The 21,982-nt window shown below is 41.1% G+C and overlaps 1 protein-coding gene across 1 annotated transcript; it reads left to right on the top strand.

Annotated features, from left to right (window-relative positions):
* The first annotated feature begins 1,125 nt into the window (after positions 1–1,125).
* LOC149311914 (monocarboxylate transporter 3-like) lies at positions 1,126–21,489 on the top strand. The gene is made up of 5 exons (XM_089528152.1): positions 1,126–1,279; positions 11,254–11,555; positions 14,637–14,780; positions 15,639–16,496; positions 18,441–21,489. Exons 2-5 carry the CDS (start codon positions 11,327–11,329, stop codon positions 18,827–18,829), a joined length of 1,620 nt encoding a protein of 539 aa, XP_089384278.1. The 5' UTR covers positions 1,126–1,279; positions 11,254–11,326; the 3' UTR covers positions 18,830–21,489.
* The last annotated feature ends 493 nt before the right edge of the window (positions 21,490–21,982 follow it).

The raw sequence follows: 21,982 nt of genomic DNA, 5'->3' as shown, positions 1-21,982 counted from the left end.
CTGAACACCAGCACAGTGAATTGATATGCAGAGTGTAGTCATTGTTTTAAAGTGTCTGCAGATGGGGCTATTGCTTTGCTTAAAGGATGGTTCCAGTTAAAAGGAGGGGAATCAGACTATCACTTTCAAATGGTTCAGAAATGTAAATTATTAAGTAATTATACAGACAAAAAGTCCTAAGTAGAAAATGACTTGACGAAACAAATGTGGCACATAAATTATTTAAAATAATTTACAAATGAACTCTGGGAAAATTACAAACTTTATTGAAGTCAGACACAAGTGGTATAAAGTAAAAGATGAATGTATTGGGAACTAATGTGAACAACAAATCTAAAGTCACCTAATTTTGTATATTCAAGGTTTCACATATCTGTTTAATACAGTAAATATATGTTGTATGTATTTGTAAATTTTAAATTCTCTAATAACAATTAAATTTTAAAAAAAGAAATGCAAACGAAATAGTGGGCCACAAGTTACCCTTATGGCTATTCTGCCCCCAGCTGCTGCTGCTGTCCAGAGGTTAGTAATGAGACATGAATTTTCACTGCTTCTTATGCAGAGTTCTGAGCATCTTGACCACACCAATTTTTCTTGCAATGGGACCTCAGCTTTCTGTGTCCTCACTCTCTTGCCCTATTGCTGCATCCCACCTGCACTACTATTGCACCTGAACCTATAAAGCTGCCCTGGGCAAGACCAATGCCCTTGTCCTCAAAAATTGTAGGGAAACCTCAAGAGAAAAGAGGAAGGGAGTTTAATGGCTCCAGCCTCAGACCTTCTCCCACCTACCCCTTGCTTTGGAGAAGCAGGATTACAGACCTGCAGGTTCTGTTCTTTCTCATTGGCCAGGAAAGCTTCTTAAAAATAGAGAAGTGGTTTCTTTCTGGGAGAGCAGCAACCTATGATTCTTTAGCGACTTTAAAACATAAGCAGCTGCTGACCCACATCCACACTGTAAAGAGCTTGGTACTTTGAGCTGCCTGTTTAGCTCTACTGTGGAGATTTTCTGGAAGCTACTCTAGAGATCACCACAGCACCAGGCTTTGGGGGACTTTATCAGTCTAAGGTTGAACAGAACCTTTTTTTGTGGGCCAAGGCAGAAAGATGGGAAGACTTCTTACAGTGATTCTCTTTGGATGTCTGTCCTGGAGTGAGCGCTGAAAAGTTTTCATTTGCTGCTTCTTGAAACTACCCCCCCCCCCCCCGTTTCACTGGCACAAGAGGAGAAGCCCTACTTGGATACCCCAAAAGGAGAGGCACAACTCAGACACAGGTATGTAGCATGATAAAGAGTATAATCTTGTTGAATGTTATTTATGTTTGTAAGCAACAGAGGATATATAAATCATCTCAAAGTATAGAAAAGTTCTGTTTTGGGATTGCAACTCCCAGAATCCTCTAAGCAGTATGGCTGTGGCTATGGTTGGGCTGAGGGATACTGGGAGGTGCAATCCAAAAAAGAAAGAAAGCTTTCCCAAACACTGAGTCTGATGCAGGCAAAATATGGTTCTTGTAGTAATTAATTTGTTTTGTTTTATTTATATACCGCTATTCCAAAGATCATAGCGGTGAACAGCAAGTAACAGCAAGTAATATTCCAAAGATCATAGCGGTGAACAGCAAATAAGCTAATTAGCAAGTAAGCTAATTTGCCCCCAACAGTCTGGGTACTCATTTTAGCGAACTTGGAAGGATGCAAGCCTGAGTCGAGCTTGGGCCCTTTTGCTGGTCTTGAACTCGCAACCTTGTGGTTTTGAGTGAATGGCTGCAGTACAGGCATTTAACCACTGCGCTACCAGTGGGAGATGCTTGTTGAGAACCAGCATGGTGTAGTGGTTTGAGCATTGAACTATGACTGGAGACTAGGGTTTGAATCCCTGCTTGGCTATAGAAACCCACTGGATATACATAGAACCTGGTATACTTAAGCCTATTGCAGTCAATGGGTTGACTCCTTCTTAATCTTACACTAGACTAGGACTTGGGCATGGCCCAGACACTTCTTCACACTCACCTTATCCCCAGACTTATAGTGAGAATTTTTGATGGATACAGATGTTTCTGAATCAATATTTTTAGAAGTGTTCCACAGCTGGCACACATGTAATTTGCTACTTTAAAAAAATATATCATAGTTTGAAAATCATTTCCTCGATTCCATTTTAAAATACTGTGCTTAAACTTCTGAATGTTATCTCTCTGGTTACCTGCGTTTAACAAATTCTTCCCCTTTCTCTGATGTTTATCATGCCCTTTCTTCTTTCACTCTGCACTCCAACCTCTGTTGCAAGCTTCTTGGAACAAAGTAGAGCTTTGGAAAGTTTAGTATATTTTGTAATCTTGTAAATTAATGTGATAATATAAATCTAATAACTTTCCGTTTTAATATATATCTTTATCATTTGGATTATATCTCCCAAAACCCACAACCAGCCTGTAGCCATGCTGGCTGAAGGGTTCTGGGAACTGTAAAAGGGTAATTTTCCCAAGCTAGGCACCTATCAGGGACGTAGCCAAGGGGTGGGATCTTGGGGTCCAGGCCCCCCCTTCCATTAGAAAAATAAATGGTGTGTGCTGCTGCGCCGACGCACCCAAGCCCCATTATAATGGTGGCACTTAGTCTGGACCCCCCTTCCTAAAATCCTGGCTACGTCCCTGTACCTATGGTTGTAGTTAGGGGTGAAACAGATGGCCCCTTTGTGGCGGTTTGGGGCCCAACCACATGATGGGAAGCTTTGTGGCTCTCTGGTGGCGCAGCATTTATACGCTGCATGCCAGAGGAGTGCTGCAAAGCTGTGGCAGCAGTGGAAAAGCCGGCTTTTTGCAGGTTCATAAAGGGGCGGATTTTTGACGCTTTTTTTGGGGGGGGAACTGGCAGAAAGCCAGATCAAGGCTGCGGTGTGTGGTAGCTGCTGCCCTGATCTGAAGATCACAGGAGCAGTGTCAAGCTGCCCTTTCAGGGCCCTCTGTTTCAGCCCCAAGTTTCCATTATTAAATGCTATGTGCTTTCATCATTCTGTAGGAGGGATAAGAATGTGTGCTCCTCAATGCCCCTAGATTGCAATGCCCATCATTCTGCACTATTGTCTATGCTGGCATAGGACTGACAAAAGTTGCAGACGTACACCATGTGGAAGGCCGCACATTTTCCATCCTTCGTAAGTAGTAGATGTTTACAATGCTATAGCTTAGTGATAGAACACATGATTTCCTCAATACCATGAAGATAGTGAATGATGGGAAAGCCCTCTGAGATCCTCCAGAGAAGGCAATACTGAGACAGACAAACAAATTGTCTGTTATATGGCTTCTTTTTATTTATACGGTTCTTTATTTATGAACATGCAAAATGGCAAGTACACCATTGAACTGCTTCAGATCAAGACAAGAGGAAGTCCATCACACATGAACAGGAAGAAGGCACCAAATGAAGGCATTTTCCCTTGCCATATTTTGAATTGGTGTTGGATATCTAGGTTCAAGCCAGCATGGTGTAGTAGTTTAGTTTGCAGTAGGACTCTGGGAGACCAGGTTTTAAATCTCCTTTAAACCAACCTACTGATTAACCTTGGGCAAGTTACACTCTACCCATCCCAATGGAAGGCAATGACAAACCCCCTCTGAAAAAAATATAGCTAAGAAACCCCCATGATTCACCTTGAAGTCATCATAAGGTCAACATTACTTGGAGACACACAACAACAGCATGAAGTGGTAATCTGTAAATAGTCATCCTTAATTCTAATAAATACATTAGAATGTTAATCTCTCAGTTGATCTTAATGTGTATGGAAAAACATCTTTTGTAGCAATTCCTGCATTACATAACATGTCCATATCTTTGTACGTGAAAATTATGACTGTATTTTCAAAAACACATTAGAACTGAGTGTCAGTCATGCTGAGCCTAAGGACAAGACTACTTCCCTCACTGTGCCGCCACAACAGTTTAGAATGGCAGCACTGTTCTTAACAGTGCAGGGCTTCAAATTTAGACATATCTCAAGATATTCAAAGGATGGTTGTTTTATGAGTAGCCCAATGTGATTTGCCCTGTGTATACCCTTTATGAGATTTATGAAATCTCATAAATTTCTGATTCAGGAACTCTTAAATTATTTACTGGACAAGTGGTTTTCACTTCAAGTATCGAGTGGCCTTCATGGAGTGAAATGCCTTTGGACTTTTCTGCTAATAAAATGATAATCTTTTGAATATCTTGAGACGTGTCACTTGTTTCTTATAGCAATAGGAATAGCAAGTACATTTCTATGCTGCTTATCAGTGTTCTTAAACACTCCCTAAGCAGTTTACAATGTGTAAGCTAATTGCCCCCAACAAGTTGAGTACTCATTTTAGCAACCTCAGAAGCAGGCCAGGATGAATCAATCCTGGAGCCCCTGTCTGCTATTGAACTCACAACCTTGCAACTGTGAGTAAGTGGCTGCAGTACTGGCATTTAACCACTGCGCCATTAAGGTCTTCTGTGGATTCCATTGCTGCTGCTTGTCTTTTCCCAAATTACTACAGCAAGAGAATGTATAGCATGTAAGAAGCTGCAGATTGGATAAATTAATGAAAGCTGGGGCTGTCAATGGTTACTAATCATGATGGCTATGCATTGCATGTAGTATCAGAGACAGAATGCATTTGTATATCAATTGCAGGGGAACTTGAGATAAAGTCTGCAGTTGCACCCAGGTCCTCCTGACAGGTTTCCAGACAAGCCCAGTTTTCCACTGTGTCAACAGAACCAAGGCTAGATAGTACTTGGTTGGATCCTACTTGACTACTTGGATCCTACTTGACTCATATTTTATGCTTACAGGAAGTGGTTCCCCAGTGAGTTTCCAAAATAAGATGGAATAAAATCCAAACAACTAAATACAAAATAACTTAATTGAAATGGTAACAATAAACATTTAACAGTTGCAGATTAGAATAGTCAACATTCTTGTGCAGAGGGGAGGATAGTTTGATGGTTGCAAAACAGCTAATGGAGTTTAAGTTCTGGAGATCTGCTAAGCATGATTTGAAAAACCATTTTATTTAGTCTTGCTTCTGAGATTAGACTTCCAACTACTCTGAGGACTCAACTTTGTGGCATGTTAGCAGATTTACCTGCATTGCAGCATAGTGGTGTAGTAGTTAAACAACAAGTATGATGTACTGGTTAAAGGCTTGGCCTAAAGCTTGCTAAATTCAAGTATCCACTGAACTTGGTTCATTGGGTGATCTTGGTTTAGCTCAGTGGCTTCCAGACTTTGGTGCTCCAGGTGTTTTGGATTTCAGTTCCCAGAATCCCTGACCACTGGGCAAGGTCACTGAAGCTTCTGGGAACTGCAGTCCAAAACATCTAGAGGACCAGAGTTTGGGAACCACTGGGTTAGCTTCTGTCAGGCTAGCATTACCTAACAGGGTTGCTGTGAGAGTAAAGCGTAGTGTTGAGTAATGACAATATGGAGTGAGTGAAGAAATGTGTATAGCAATCTAATGGGAAGGTGTATAAGACTATTAGGCTGCAAATCAAAAATTTTCAGTCTCTTCCTCCATCCTAGCAATGCTTTGCATAAGAGTGCTTGCCTTGCCAGGGCTGGGTGCAGTCTTAACAGAATTGATCCTACAATTCTTGGTGAAATCCAATGCCTGAGAAGCAGCTGACAATAAAGCCCTCTAGGGACACTTTCCCACTGTGAAAGCACTGTGTGGCGCGTTACAGACGCGCCTAAAGTACATACCATGTACGTACTAGGGTTGCTCGGGGGCATCTCTTCCAGACGCCCCCAACCCCAGTACGTACACGGTACGTACAAAATGGTGGTGCCCATTCTAGATGAGTGCCACCATTAGGACATCATGAACACTCCGCCTCCAAACGGGGCGGCACGGACGTGACGTCCTCGCACCGCGTGAGGGTGCCTGGGGCGCCCTTTTCGCATTGCAGCAAGGAGCTCCAAAACAGAGCTCCTTCTAGGATTTGCGTTGCTGGCGCAGCCTTTAGACGGCTGCGCCAGTGACACAAGGCAGAAAGGGGCTGAATGGCCCCTTTCTCCTGCTCGCCACCGCCGTCAGGTGTCCTTGGGGCATGAAGCTCCAAGGACACCCCATCCAGGCCACGGAGAAGCGGCCTTTTGCCACTTCCCTGCGGCCTGGAAAGTGGCGGATTGAGGCCTCAGAGGCTTCCGCTGTGGCAGCTGAGGCCCTGATCCGGCAGGGAAAGGGCCGGATACAGGCCGCCCCAAACGGGCGGTCTGTAACGCACCAGTGTTTCCAGTTTATAATTCCAAGGCAAGGTCCTATGGAATCCTGGAATTTGCAGTTGAAGGAAAGAAATTTAGAATTTCCACCCAGAGAGCTCTAGTGCCTCACCAAAATTCAAACCGCGGAATTGCATAGGATGTAGCCATGACAGTTAAAGAGGAATCACAGTGCTATAACTGTATAGTGTGCAAGGCCCCAGCCAGTTGAAAATCTTCATGACCATCTGAACTTCATAACCAGTTCAACTTCATAACTAGTTGGACCTATAACCTCTTCCCCTAGTCCTGAGGTAAAGGTCATGGTTGTGCCTCCTTCCTGCTCTGCATACAGAAAGTGGCTGGACTGCTGGCTTAATCTTAATTCAATACAGCCATACCTCAATTAACAAAGCTTCTGACAAAGATGGTCTCTGAAGGTAAGGAGAGTTGGGGATCACCGCTTTTACTGCCCTTCCAACATCTACTGCCTTGTTCTCCATAACAGTAAAGGCTGGCCCTGCAGAGGTTTGAACTGTGCAGGCTCATAGATGAATATTCCAAAGTAGGTACAGGAGTGCAGCCCATGGCTGGCAATGCTATAATAACCTGCCCCTTGCTAAGGTGCTCAGTATCACAGAGGTCATGAGTGGCTCATGATGGAAAAGAGGAAAAGCAAACCCTGTGTTGACATTCCTGGAGGGCTTAAGGGCTTGAGACACCCACACTGCTCCCTCTCAATTCCGTTTGTGCCTCCATCTCAGCCATAGCACTAGCACGCAAGCCAGTAATCTGTCTGGTATGCACCTATACAAGAATCCCTTCCTCTCTAGTGTTTGAGGATCTTTCCTGTATGCATTTATCAGAAAAATGAGCTATTATTTCTGCAACCCAGTCTCATACATAGTGTTCAGTAAATATCCCCCCAAAATTGCCTTTACAAAAAGATGAAGCTCAAAGTCATACCCCCCCCCTTTCAATACAAGGATTACATTATGAAAACTAGACCAGGAGCAGGAGGATTAAAAGCGAAGATCAGAGGTCAAATAGAGTTTGAGGATTCTGGGATCTATAGTCCAAACCCCACACAACTTTTCCAAGCCTTGATATGAAGTTTCAGAGAAACTCTAGCAGGCGTAGATGCTATGTAGCCTGACTACAAGTTCAAATATCATATTATCTCCATGCAGGAACCAGGCGTTGCTAGAAATATGTTAGGTGAAGTTCCTTGTGGCTTACTATTTCCTCTGAAACAGTAAGACCCTATTCCTGCACTTGCGCTCTGATTAAATGATGCATATGTTTGCAAAAGCATTGTGATAAGACACTTGCACATATGTGGTAGTTTTGCAAACAATGCTGACTTGTGTCTGAAAGCTTGTAGGTGAAAGTTCTTGGAGGGAGAACTTTTTCAAGCTGTATGATAATCAGCTTATGGAATTTACTGGCCTGGAATATTACAAATAGCAGTTATCTTGGATGGTATTTGAGAAAAGAAATAAAGAATAGGTACACTGCTGATTATAAATGAAGTGAATGTGCAGAAAATGGCATAAAAGTCCAACTAGAGGGAGATATAAAGTTGTATACAAAGAGTCAAAAACTCCTAATTTCACAATTTATAGTCACAAGGCCTATATTTTCAGTGACGAGTCAGGAAAGAGATTTCGCAGACATAGCAGACTGATCAAACTAAGTGTCAATCACAATATAGTGGCAGTATACTAAAGGAAATTTAATGCTAAAAGTTGTTATAAAAGGATCTAGAGTATCATACACATTGTCAGAAAAAAAAAGGGAGGAATAGGAAATGCATTAAAATTAAAGTAAGACAAAAGGGTAGGACTGTGAATGGTTCCTTCCAGGTTCAGAGCCCAATTCATTAATTCAGACCTAAGCCTCTTTCAAATTGATCCTAGACCCAATAGTTTCCAGTTGAGACCTCACAACTTTGCAGCTCTAGTATGTCTATAGTTGCACTTCCAACTCCAAAAATTAGCTACCTTTAAATATCTGAAGGAATGTCAAATAGAAGATGGAGTGAGCTTGCTTATTGTGGTTCCAGTGACTAGAACACGAACCAAATGGATTCAGATGGCAAGAAGAGAGATTCCATTTAAACATTAGGAAGAACCTTCTAATGGTAACAATGGAATGGACTGCCTTAGAAGGTAGTTATCTCTTAATATTTGTAGGTCCTTAGACAGAAATTGGCTGGGCATCTTTCAGGAGTGCTTTGGCAAGATAGACCTAGATAGCCCTTGTGGTCCTTTCGAAAGCTAAGATGTTATGATCAGTGCATCTGAAGAAGTAGACTGATATCCATGAAAGCACATGCAAAAATAAATCCCGTTATTTCAAAGGTGCTACATGATTCCTTCCTCCCTCATCCCACCTTTTTCACATGATGATGTACCATACTAACATGACTGTTGAATGCCCAGAACCTGGATCCAAATCAAGGTTTGGATATTCAGATTTCTGGTCCCCCTCCACTGAGTTGCATTGGGAGACTGAAAATGGCTCTCTGTATATACGCCCCATGAATAGTATATTTTTTTACATGTCTACATAAAATTTGGAGAGGTGATAGATAATTAAGGAGGGGATTAATTTAGCCAAATTTTAGATAGGTAATATTAAGGATTTTTGTATTAGAGATCTATAATATCTGTTATTTCCCCCCATTTTTTTTAAAAAAAGTTGTTGACTTCTAAGTCTTAGAAATTCATGCTGCTTTTGACTTGGTAATATCTCCCTAGAGCAGAAGCCACCTAAATCTGTTACATAAAGCTATCCAGTGGCCCCTCCACATTTGCTGGGGTTAGGGGTGAAGGACTCCTGTGAATGTGGAAAATCCACAAATATATATATATGTATGTATATAAACCACTATTATTTTTAGCTAAGAGAACACAACCAGGTGCAACTCTATGGTCAACATCTGCCAGAGGTTGATCATAGAATCATGCAGGAGGACCTACAAATGCCTAGAGAAGTGTTTTCTCTAGGAACATCTAGGTTCTCCAGCACAACTCTATGGTCAACCTCCAGCAGAATTGCACTGGAGATTAGAGATTCCTGGAGAGAACATATTAATCAAAACCGCAAATAATCAAATCTGCAAAAGTCAAAGCAAATGTAGAGGGTCAACTGTGCATAAGGTATATGATGATGATAATGAAATGATCACTTTCTTGAGAAAATGATACTTTAGCCAGCATTTTGAAGGAAGAGCAGCTAAGATCACTGTTTCCTCCTTCTACTCTACTACTTTGTGAAAAAGTAGAAACTAGGGAACAATCCCCCTCACCCCCAGTAGCCCAGCTGATCAGTTATCAAAAGTGGGTAGGATCAGTTGACTTTGAGTTTCCCACAGGAAATATCTGCTGCAAAATGGCATCCTACCTTCCCTACTACTTTTTGTTCCTCTCTACCTAATGATGTTTGATTTGTGGAAATTCAAGACAAGCTCTTCTCTGTGGCAGCATCATTTTATTGAATTGCTTGCCAAAAGAAATTAGATCAGCTGAACCCTGGTAGCTTTTCTGTTGGCAGTAAAATAATTATATTTTAGCTGACCTTCAGTGATTACAACTGCATTTATGCTTTCTTCTAATTCTTTGCTTTTTTCCCTTTTTGTGCCTACACTTTTTTTTAAAAAATTGTGTATAATGTTTTATCTCTTTTTAAATTCATGTAATTTAAACCCCTTTGTGGGCCTTCATTTAGGGCTGTAAAGCAGTCTAGAAATACTCTAGTAAATATATTTAATAGCAACTGTATTAATTTGAAATGCTTCATACTTATCCTTCACTGATAGGAGTTTGCACAAATGTTGCTTCACAGTTATTTACTAAAAGTCTGTATTTGTTAGGCAGCCAAAAGTGCATAATTAATCACCTATTTATTCGGTCAGGCTTACCCCTGAATATTTCCCCCTAGACTATTATTCTCTCCCCCCCCCCCCTCTGCCAGCACTGTAGACTGGCATGAGGTTGCAATGTTTTTAAAATGTCTAGCTCTTTGTATATCGATTTTGTATTTGTATTGGCTTAGTGTCTACTGTTTTTATATGAATTTGTTGTACACCGCCCTGATTTGAAGAAGGGCAGTATAAAAATAAAACTTTTATTTATTTATTAATCACAATAGCTTTCAAAGCTCAATATACTTCATCAGGCCAGAGGTGTCACTAACAGGGTGTGGTTGGTGGACCATACCAGGTGATAATCGAGGAGGTAGGTATAGGATCCAGCCATAGGCAGGATGTAAGATACAACTTTATCACACACGGAAAATTGGGGGAAATCGGGGGGTTAAATGGGCATTATCCCCCCCCCCAGTGATATTTACACAATCAAGGTAAAGATTTTCACACACAATTGCGATTAAAGATGTCTTATCCTGGAAATAACCATGAAAGTCTTTCCCGTGATCACACAGTAAAGACAGGGACAGCGCAGGGATGGACATCCCTTGTCTGATAATCCCCTATATGGAATTCTGGAATCTGTAGTTTGGAGGAACTAGGCACTGTAGTTGAGAATTCTCCATTCCTCTCCCTAAACAACAGATCCTAGGAGTGCAGTGGAATGATAGCACTATACAGTGGGCCCTTGGTATTCTATGGGGTTGGTTCCAAGACCCCTCACTGTGGATGCTTAAGTCCCATTATGTGGAGTGGCATAGTAAAATGGTGTCCCTTAAATAAAATGGCAAAATCAAAGCTTGCTTTTTGGAATTTATATATATATTTAAATATTTTCAAACAGTGGATAGTTAAATGCATGGATAAGGAATCCATAGATATGGTGGACCCATTGTGTAGCGCGTAAGAGCCCATGGATATTTAAATAGGGAAGGGAAAGCACATAAAAAGAAAGAAAAAAAGCAATAAAGCTTGAAAAGAAAAGAAAAACTTTGTAGTATTTGTATCATTTACTTTGGCTACAAGTACCAGAAGATAATTTGTTTGAGCCATTATTTGTCTGATCTTCTGTTTCCGCAGCCCTGTGAGTATCCTGCCTCTCCTGCCCACACCTGACCGCATTTGCTGGCTGGTTCCTCCCCTTGTTTAGACAATGGGGAGGGGTGACGCTGAGGATGGCCAGATGCCTGAAAGAGTGAAGCCTCCAGATGGTGGCTGGGGCTGGATTGTGCTGCTGGGTTGCTTCGTCATCACAGGCTTCTCCTATGCCTTTCCAAAGGCAGTGAGCATTTACTTCAAGGAGCTGATGCATGACTTCCATGTGGGTTACAGTGACACGGCTTGGATCTCATCGATCATGCTAGCTATGCTGTATGGAACAGGTGAGGAGGTCACAGTTCCATCCAAAGAAGCACTTCCTTGTCTAGGCTTACAAAAATCTAGCTAGGTATCTTTAACGCTGCACAGTTACAACCCTTTGATACCACTAACTGTCATGGCTGCATCCTATGGAATTCTTGAATTTATAGTTTTATCTTTCTTTCTTCAACATAATCTTTATTTATTTTCATTTCCTTGAATCATTACATAAAGCTTACATATAAATTATTCTCTTATTTATTATCTTTATGTCTTCATGTCTTCATATCTTCATTCCTTTATAGTTTTATCAGGTGATTAGAATTCTCTGCCAGACAGCTCTAGTGCCTCAATAAATGGAGAATTCCATAAGGTGTAACCATAGCACTTAAAGTAGTATCAAAGTGTTAGAATTGTGTAGTATGAAAGGGACACTTCTTAGGTTTGTGTCACCTTTTTCCCATGCCTCTTTTTCCATTCTGAATTCCTTTATTTCACATGTAATTTTTGGGTAGTATTTGCTTAACCCTTGGCATTAAACAATCAATTAGAATGTTCTTTCTAAAGACTATATTCAAAGAAGCAGGATTTCAAACAAGGTATGTCAAAGGGAGGAAGAAGCATACCCCTTCTGGGAAGAACCATGGATCATTCTTCAAATCTTTGGACAATACTAGGTTGGATGGACCAGAAACTGGAAAAGTTACTTTTGGAACTAAATGGTGGCTTGGGGTTATGGAAGTTATAGGCCAAAAAACTAAAATTCCCAAGCTCCGATTGGACTAATTGTCTGATGATAAGGCCACTTTAATTTGTCTGAGCAACTTAAATCTAAGAAAGAAAGCCCTTATGGTTGATAGTTCACACACAGTATTACCTTTTCCTTCCATCCCTCACTTCTGCTAAAACTGAATAGGCAAGAATGGAGCAAAGCTTTCTGTGGTCAGCTTATCCAGGTTTACAAGGGCCAGGAGCAACAAGTAGTTGGTTGGGATGTTTATCTTTCAGACAATTCTTATGCCATTCTCTTATTCCCTTGCAAAATCCTGCCATTTCTGTACCAGTTTAATAGCTAGTCTCTCTTTATTTGAGTTTTATTAATCATTCTAAAGGAGCTTCTTGCTCTTTTTTCAAAAATGTAAATCACCAAAACTCTCGAGTTTAAAAGAGATTTGTTATTTCAGATTAAATGAACCATTTAGAACCTGAAATACTACCTAGCATTCCCCAAACCGTCCAGTATCCCAGAATTTGTAACCTCCACATCTTCTATTATTTATATTTTTAGTTCAAACCCACATTTTAAAGTTTTCAGTGTTACATACGATCTTATAAAAGCAAGAATCCACACCCATCTTCTGTCTGACAAGCTGTTTCAGTAATGAAACACAGCCTATGAGTCTAATACAGCCTCACCTGCTCCCTTTTGCAGCCACCATTGCAAATCTCCTGCCAATGCCCAGACTCGGTGTTTTTGCTGAGAAACACAGAGAAGCTTGATGTGCAAGGGAAAAATGCAGATTGTTTAACTGCAGAATTGTGGCTCCCAGCAAGCATGAAGTTCTGTAGGTAAATAAGGCCCATTCCCACTGGCTTATAACGTGGATCAGAATGCGAATCATGGTTGCATTGTTCCCATTTGAGCACACATTTGATCTGCATTGCTCAGATATCGTTCCCATTGGAATTCGAATCTGACTTCCATGTGATTGAATTATCCTGAAAAAAACCGAATCAGTGGTTGATAAAGCGGTTTAATTGAACAGCGCATTTTTAGCAAGTTTTCCTGTGCCTCCCGAGTCTGATTCATGGCATACAAATGGGAATGACAAGGGTGTCTGATTTGGGAACTTGGGGATGGGAGAAGCAGTGCTCAAGGGGCTGGCCTGGGGGTGTCACCCGCTTGTTCTCTTTGCTGCATTACCGACATCATTTTCTGCCGTTCGCATAGCCTTTCCCCTGGTGGAGTGGGAAGCAGGGTAAGGCAATCGCGCTACATTGAGCTCCAAACGCAGTAAACACATTACACCCCCTGCAATCTCCCCCCATTCCACATTCATAGACCGAGGCTCCTTCTTCCTTTCCCGGAGGGGAAAAGCACCTAAGCAACTGATTGGCTGTGACGTCAAGTGCTTAGGCGCTTGATTGACAGCTGCTTTAAAAAAAAGAGGTCCCGGAAGGGCAATGGGAACGGGGAGTAAAACAACCCGCTTCAAATTACCACAGGGATAATACCAATGGGAACAAAAACAGGGGTAAAAAACCTGGGTTTCTTTGCACCCATTTTAATGAGAACGATGGGTCAGATTCGAGTCAGAATACGAGTCAGAATCGCAGCGAAATAAGCTGCTTTTTTTGCCCAGTGGGAATGGGGCCTAAGATACATTCAGTTCTCATGCTCAAAAAGAATGTGTTTCTATAATGGTGACAGAAGCAGTGGAAGAAGCTTTGCAATGGTAGGAGAATGTGCCATCTCAGTGGGTAGAGTGTGGAGGGCATTAATCCTCCAATGCCCTCCATTGCACCAAGGAACCTGCCCATTGCTGCCCTATTGGCATAAGCAGTTTCCTCCTGTTGTATCACACATTCTCTGTCTAGACTTCTCCAAATAAAATCTACATGGGAAGGATAACTTCTGCTATTCCTAGTACTTTCACCTAGACCAAGTTCCTTTGCTACAGTTTATCAAACGGGAGGAATTTCTCTTAAATCCGAATGAAAAGAAAGTGGGGCCAGAACGCATTCACTTAAAGTCGCTAGTTTCGTGCAATTATGTGAATACGCATTGCATTCGAACTGGCTTCCCATTGCCCAAAAATAGCATGCCATTGCCCGAATTTGTGTGTGGCAGCCTATCATGCAATAACGTGAAACCACATGATTGCGTCTGGACTGACTTCCCTTTGCCCGAATTTGTGTGTAGTGGGTTATCACACAATAACATTAAACCCCATGATTGCGTTCAGATTGCCATTGGATTATACTTCCAATTTCCCTTGTCTGATAAACTCCATGGCGTCAGGGAGGTACTTTGTTTCAGGTGTTTGTTCTTTTTATTTCATTCTAGCCTTTTGTCCCTTCCTGAGTTCTTGTATTCTCTGCAGGGCCTGTGTGCAGTATTATGGTGAACCAGTTCGGCTGTCGGCCTGTGATGCTTCTTGGAGGTCTCTTGGCTTCCTCTGGAATGATTTTAGCCTCCTTCACCACAAACATTATCGAACTGTACCTGACAGCTGGTATGCTGACAGGTGAGTGTTCTTGCAAAGTAGGAAAGAAAAGCTCCCTAAACCCCATCCAAAAAATAAGCATGCACATAAGCCACACTTACATGTGTCATTAGCAGGATGCCATCCAAAGTAGATGGGATTTTCATACCAGATATACAAAAATGCCTTTTATCCTTTCTTGTGCTGATTGTGCACATGTGGATGGTATTGATGATGTAAAATGTATCTTTTAGATTTGCATTGCAGATTTTGTGGTTGAGTGAAATACATGCATGCTCCTACTAATTGTGGAGAGACAGAAGTTAACTGAAAAAGATATTTGAATAACAGACTGAAATAACTGAGCTGTTAAAAGGATAAATTCAATGGATAAGGTCTAGAATATGTATTTCTAGGATTCTAGGAAAGCTACCTGTATATCACTCTTGAGACATTTGTATCGCTTGATATCATTGGCTCAAAATTTAAACCTTAAGCCTTATTTAATCTCAAATAGAGTAGATCCACTGAATCAATGGAATTTACAGAAATGTTACCTAATTGGGGTTATAAACTTCCTGTTGACTGATAATGGGCTTCCTCTAGCTGAGATTAAAGCTGCTGCCACACTGCAGAACTGTAATGGGGTTTGACAATGCTTTAACTATCATGGCTCCATTCTATGTAATTAAGGGATTTGGCATTTGTTGTGGTGCCAGAGCTCTGTGATAGAAAAGTCTAAATAACTCACAAAACTACAAATCCCAAAATCCCATAGCCATGACAATTAAAATGTTGTCATATTGATTAATAGTGCAGTGTAGACGCAGTCTAAGAATTGGATTTAGGTTCTCATCCACTCACTTACCTTTTACTCACAATTCCTTTTGTGTTCTATAGGTTTAGGCATGGCTCTCAACTTTCAGCCTTCCCTGATCATGTTGGGGGCCTACTTTGATAAGCGGAGGCCTTTGGCTAATGGGCTTGCTGCAGCTGGGAGCCCAGTCTTCCTGTCAGCCCTCTCGCCACTGGGGCAGGTTTTGCTGGAGACGTTTGGGTGGCGAGGTGGCTTTCTCATCATGGGAGGCCTTCTACTTAACTGCTGCACATGTGGAGCAGTGATGAGACCCCTAGAGATGAGTATGAAGTCAAGAGAGAAAGTCCAGGACAAATATGAAGCCAAGGAGATGCTGCCAATGGGAGAAAAAGCAGATGAGGCTATAGACAACACCAAGAAGACCAAGAAAGCCAAGCAGAAGAAGAAGCCCAAGAAAGGGAAAAAGCTGTTAGATTTTTCAATCTTTAAAAACCGAGGGTTTGTCATCTATGCCATTGCCAAATTCATAATGGTTTTGGGTCTCTTTGTGCCCCCCATATTACTGGTCAACTACGCCAAAGACACTGGAGTGCCAGACAAAGAGGCTGCTTTTCTGTTGTCCATCATTGGTTTCATTGATATTTTTTCCCGTCCATCTTGCGGGATGTTTGCTGGACTGAAGTGGATACGACCTCATGTCACCTACCTGTTTAGCTTTGCCATGCTCTTCAATGGCCTTACCGATATCTTCAGTGCCAGGGCCAATGATTATACATCCCTTGTCATCTTCTGCGTCTTCTTTGGCATCTCCTATGGAATGGTGGGGGCACTGCAGTTTGAAGTGCTCATGGCTATCATTGGGTCACAGAAGTTCTCCAGTGCCATTGGGCTTGTCTTGCTAATTGAGGCCTTTGCTGTGCTTATTGGACCACCTTCTGCAGGTAAGCCTTGGATATTTGTAACTTGAAAACTTTGCTGCCTTTTGCAGAGCTTAACTTGAGAGGAAATTTATTGGGACTTAGCTCAAGATCCAATTTTGTATACCATAGTTCAGCCTCAAAAACAAATAGTAATAGTAGTCATCATCATCATCAGAGGAGATGAACAGGAAGAAGAGAGTGCTCTGCATGCCCATCTAATACTAATGAGAAGTCACCAGGCTTCAGAAGAAAAGGCTTAAAATTACATGTATTTTACTGTTTCTCTTCTAAGGCATTGCATGGTTGCCCTTCCTGCAATTTTATTTCCACAATATTTCTCCAAGCCTGCATTTGCACTGCAGAAATAATCCAGTTTGACACCACTTTAACTGCAGTGGCTTAATGCTATGGAATTCTGGGAACCGTAGTGGCACCAGAGCTCTCTGACAGAGGAGGCTAAATGCCTCACAAAACTATCGTTCCCAGAATTCCATAGTATTGAAACATGTCAGTTAAAGTGGTGTCAACCAGGATTATTTTGGTAGTGTGGATGCAACCTAAGGTAAATTAAGCTGGAAGAAAGTGATTGGCTCAAGTTCACCCATGGATTTCATGGCTGAATCGAGATTTGGACCCAAGTTTCCCTAATCCACCATTCATATTTATAGTAGCATACATATTGATGTCAGCTTGAAGTGCATATGGCTTCTAGATCTGGTTACAACAAAAATGTCACCAAGCCATATAATGTACAGCTTTTGAATATGTCTGTCCCATTACTGGTGAATTATGTTATCGTAAACCAGACTTCTGTTATTACAACTCAATTTTTGGTCATTGTGGAGATCAGAAACATGAGTACACAAAAGGCTCCAAACCTTAAAAAGGAATTTGTTTACTGAACAACAGAATAATTTATTTCTGCTTCTTCTATGGGAAAAGCTTTGTCATAGTGGTCCCCGCATACTAGAAACTTTCTACAAAAGCTCTGCCAGGTTAATTGGACACACACTCTCTGATTGGTACTTTATTGCTCATATCTCCATGTTTTGGGATTCTCTTCTTAGCTCTCAGTCTTCTTATCAGCCCTCCCTCTGTTGCCTTCCTCCCATTCCCAATAGTCCTTCCATTGCAAGTCCTTATGGCAGATGAGGACAACATATGGCTCCCCAGAGACTATTGGACTGCAGCTCCCATCATTTCTCACCATTGGCTATGGGATGATGGGGATTACAGTCCAACAACATCTGTGAAGAAGCTGTTGCTCATCTACAGACTTGCACACAAAATCTGAAATAATGCAGCTAGAGACAAGGAATTTTAGGGAGAGGCTTAGAACTGAGGGATTTAAATTGGGTGAATTCATAACCTAGTCTGTTTGAAAAAAACAACAGCTGAGATCCTACATCACAGACATAACTGTGATGGCCCAACTCTCCAAACCTACCTGAAAAGCTAGCAGCCTCAATGAGCAATGGAGGTCTCTTCCGCTGGTCATTGAGGAGGGTGGCATTTACTACAGCTTCCTCCCCACTGGCTATCTCTGGTGTGAAAATCAGAACCAGGACCCCATTTGTGATCCTAGTAATAGTGTCATGTTCATAAATATGAATACTGAACAGTTACAAATGCGTAACTCTAGCTTACATGTTTGTAACTACTTAGTTGGGTGCCAGCAACCATGCTTATCCTGTTCCCTTCCTAGATGCTCCTTTCGACTCTGTAGTCTCCATTACTTCAGTATTTTGGCAGGAAAATGGATAGGAAGAACTTACTGAATGTGAATAGTAATCATGGTTAAATCATGGACCTGATTATACCTTTTTCTTTCTAAAACCTGAGAACTTTCATGCAATGAATGTTCCAGGTTCTTGGTAAGTAGTTTAATATGGCAACTGCAAGAAAAAATAGAAGGTTACTGTTATACCCTATGCTTCTCCTCTTTTTTCTTTGTTTAAATCCCAGGGCGATTGGTGGATGCACTTAAGAGGTATGAGGTTATCTTCTACCTGGCTGGCTCAGAGGTTGTACTGTCTGCTCTCTTCTTGGCTATTGCTTCCTACTGTTGCCTGAGCAGAGGGAAAAAGAAGAGCCCTCAACCAGAGGAGAATCCTCCTGGAGGTGGAGGTGGGAGTGAAACAGAGGAAGCAGAATCGGACATACAGGAAGGAGAGGATCAACCTGACAACCATCACCACCTATCTCACAGCATCAACAATGCTGGGAGTGATGCAGTGAATCACATTGTAGAAAACAGGAATACAGACGGAGCTGGGCAGCCAGAAGGGGAGGGTGAAGGTTTGGTACCAAGTGGCTGCAATGTTGTTCACACAGTGGAAAGAAACAGTTTTTAACTACATGGAGGTCATATTTGATCAACAAAGACAATACTACCAATGCATTGGACTTTGTCTGGCTTAAAGAAAAGTATATAAGGAGGGTAGACATGTTTGGATGGTGGGAAGAGAGAATGTCAGTGTCTTGTGAATAGTGATTTTTATGTAATACAATGGTCATATGAACAGAATTGTCGAAGGAAAACAAGCCATGTTGTTCCCTCTAATCACATATGGAATTCCATAACACTCTCCTACAGTGCTTGGGCTTGCCCTAACAAAACCCTAAAATTAGAGGTGCTTAGTGACCAGGCTCTTACTGTTGATTCTATCCATTACCATTTTTTAAAAAAAACTACCTCTGCAGAGCTCAGCAAAGGAGGCCACCATGTAATAATTATGATCCTTAAATATGATGTTGCTTCTTATGTCAAAGGTGTAGGACATACTGTTAGAATAGAATAGTTTAATATGTCAAATACCAGAAGGAACACCATATAGGGCAAAAAGCAGCGTGATCTGCTTAGAAAGAGTGGTGGAGTGCCAAAGCTTCAGTTAGAAATAGTTTGTGGATAAAGAGATGTCTCCTACTGGGTTCATCTCTGTTAGTAAAGGATAAAACCTTACACTGTATCTCCTCTAGATGGATTTTTGGTTATTGTGATGTTGACCAGACCATGTAGTGAGGCAGGGTTTTAGTTTTGGGTTGTTCAGGTTTTATTTTTTATTTTTTATTTTTAATGTCAAAAAGGGGGAGGCGAGACAGTATAATGAAGTCACTGTATTATAATTCTAGACATAGGATCATTGAGTCTGAAGGTACCCAAAGGATGATCTAGCCAAGCTTTCTGCTGGAATAGGAATACACAGTTAAAGCATCTCAGATAGATGGCCATCTAATACATGTTCAATGCAAAGTTTTAAAGTAAGTCATGCCTTCATTTCAATACAGTGAAGTAGTACTGACAGGTTATAAGTAAAAAGTACAATCTAGTTTGCTAAAAGAAAGTCAGAGTGGTATAGTACTTTGAGCACGGGACTATGACTCTGGAGACCAGAGTCTAAATCCTGGCTCAGTCATGGAAAACCCACTCAGAAGAACAAATCTTTCCAAGAAAACCCCATGACAGGTTCGCCTTAGAGTTGCCATAAATCAGAAATGACTTAAAAGTACATAACAAAAACAAAGTGTGCTAAAAATACATCCTGTTTATTCCATTCCAGACAGGGTTTCTATCCCTGTAGGTAAAAGTTCCTCACTATGGCCAAAATAGGAAAAACAAACTGCTAGATGTGCTCTGTCAAAGCTCCTATACAGAAATATATCTTGTCCCTTTTGCAATACAGCCAAAATACCAAGATTATAAACAGCACAAAATATAGCAGTAAATTACAGAACACTACTAAATTTGATTTTCAACAAAACCATTGGCATGTAATCTCAAAACAGGGTGAATTAATGCAGTTTTCGAGCAATTAGCAAGAAGTTATGGATACTGCATATGGAAATGAGTACTGCAACTAGATGAACACTCATAGGAATAAAAGCGCAGAGAAACACTTAAAGGTAGAAGAAGAATGGATATACAAATTACTGCCCCATTTTTCTCTGAAAAAAGAACTATAGGAAGTGCAGCAATTGTCAAGTTTCCTTTTCTGCTTTTAAATATTTTTCTGTGTTTGCATTTTTGAGAGACTCTGCTTGGCTGAAGCATTATTTCATTACGTTTTGATGCTTCATGCTTATACTCTTATGTAATAACACACGTATTACTACTGAATTTCTTATTCTACAATTGCCCTGTATTTATAGCAATTGGTCTTGTGTTTGGTCAACTTTTGTCCTTGCTGGTATGTTATCCTTTTGTAATATAGTCAGCCTAGTTAGTTGCTGAGGATTGCTGCTTCCCACCCGAATTGGCTCATAGGAGGATGCTGTACTTATGTCCTGCTTTTAGGCTTCCCATAGGCAGCTGGTTGGCCACTATATGAACAAGGACTGGAATCCTGTTGGTGACTTTCAGCATTGTAATGGTCTGTTACACTGATATAAGACAATTTTTGGAGTGTTGTACAGTTGTGGAGGGAAGAAAGTAGAAAAAGTTGTCTCCAATGCCAGAGGAAGTTTTGGAGCAAGCAGTGTACCCCTCTCTCCTGAAAGAAATTACTTTTACTGCCATTTTTAGGCCTCCCACCTCCATCATTGCAGTGCCCATTACCATTTTATCCCTACTGCTATGTCTCTTCCTACATGGTGTAGTTAACACAAGCCAACAGGACCATAGCCAAATTGTGAACTCAGTGGATCTTGATCTAGTATGGCTCTTCTTATGGCATGGGTTAAAATTCAGCTGGTCACATACACTGGTGTAACCCTCTCTTATGCTAGCATATTTGCCCTTTTGCATGGCATGAACATATTGCAGGAGTTTAAACACCTTTGATCCTGCCACAGATGGATAAACCTGTTGTTCATGGCTTACACTGCCGGATAGCTCTAACATCTTGTAGAGCCACTGCATTTCCACAGAGGCAGAAATACATAGCGTTCATGAGCAATATGCTTCCTGAAGGATCAGATATTTGTGCTGTTAACAAGAAACTTTTGTATATCAGGGTTTACCTAATTGTTTTGTAGACATGTTAGTCCAAGAGAAAATAAATGTATATCAAAGATTCAGCAACATTCATGCACTTCTTACATGAAAGTGAAGAACTTGGTTAGTCTTCTGCTGCTGCTATTCTAACAATACAAATGTGACATAGCTGCTGCAGCTGTAATAAAATCCTAATCTTCTGGTTGTACTAATTTTAAATCCCAATCATAAATCCACTTGTCTTCCAGGAAATCTCAGTCTGATCAGTTACACAGAACAGGTTGTCCTGGGTTTGAAGGACTTATTGTACACCATGGAAGGAGACTTGGTGAGATTTCCATCTATGTTGCTGTTTCTGTTTGTAACATAGCTCTTGATACAAAGACACTATGTAAGATTATGCAGGTGCAAAAGCAGCAATATACCAAATTGCAAGTACTGTAGTGATAATCTAAAAACAAAAGCAGAACTATCTTATGCAATAGCTGGCATTTCACTGTTAAAAGGGAGGGATGACACCACCTGAGGGAAAGACTCATCAGTGAGTTTCCAAGATGTTCTCACCCCCATTTCA

The sequence above is a fragment of the Sceloporus occidentalis genome, unplaced genomic scaffold (genome assembly GCF_023333645.1).
Source record: "Sceloporus occidentalis isolate IW3139 unplaced genomic scaffold, rSceOcc1.0.p SCAF_5, whole genome shotgun sequence".
Taxonomy (NCBI): Eukaryota; Metazoa; Chordata; class Lepidosauria; order Squamata; family Phrynosomatidae; genus Sceloporus; species Sceloporus occidentalis.
Note: the sequence above shows the minus strand (reverse complement) of the source record. Positions and strands in the feature narration are given on the sequence as shown.

Excerpts from the sequence above, each read along its gene's own strand:
- LOC149311914 (XM_089528152.1), top strand. The coding sequence starts at position 11,327 with ATGGGGAGGGGTGACGCTGAGGATGGCCAGATGCCTGAAAGAGTGAAG. Across the intron at positions 14,781-15,638 it reads GACAGCTGGTATGCTGACAG|GTTTAGGCATGGCTCTCAAC; the intron begins GTGAGTGTTCTT and ends TGTGTTCTATAG. Across the intron at positions 16,497-18,440 it reads TATTGGACCACCTTCTGCAG|GGCGATTGGTGGATGCACTT; the intron begins GTAAGCCTTGGA and ends TTTAAATCCCAG.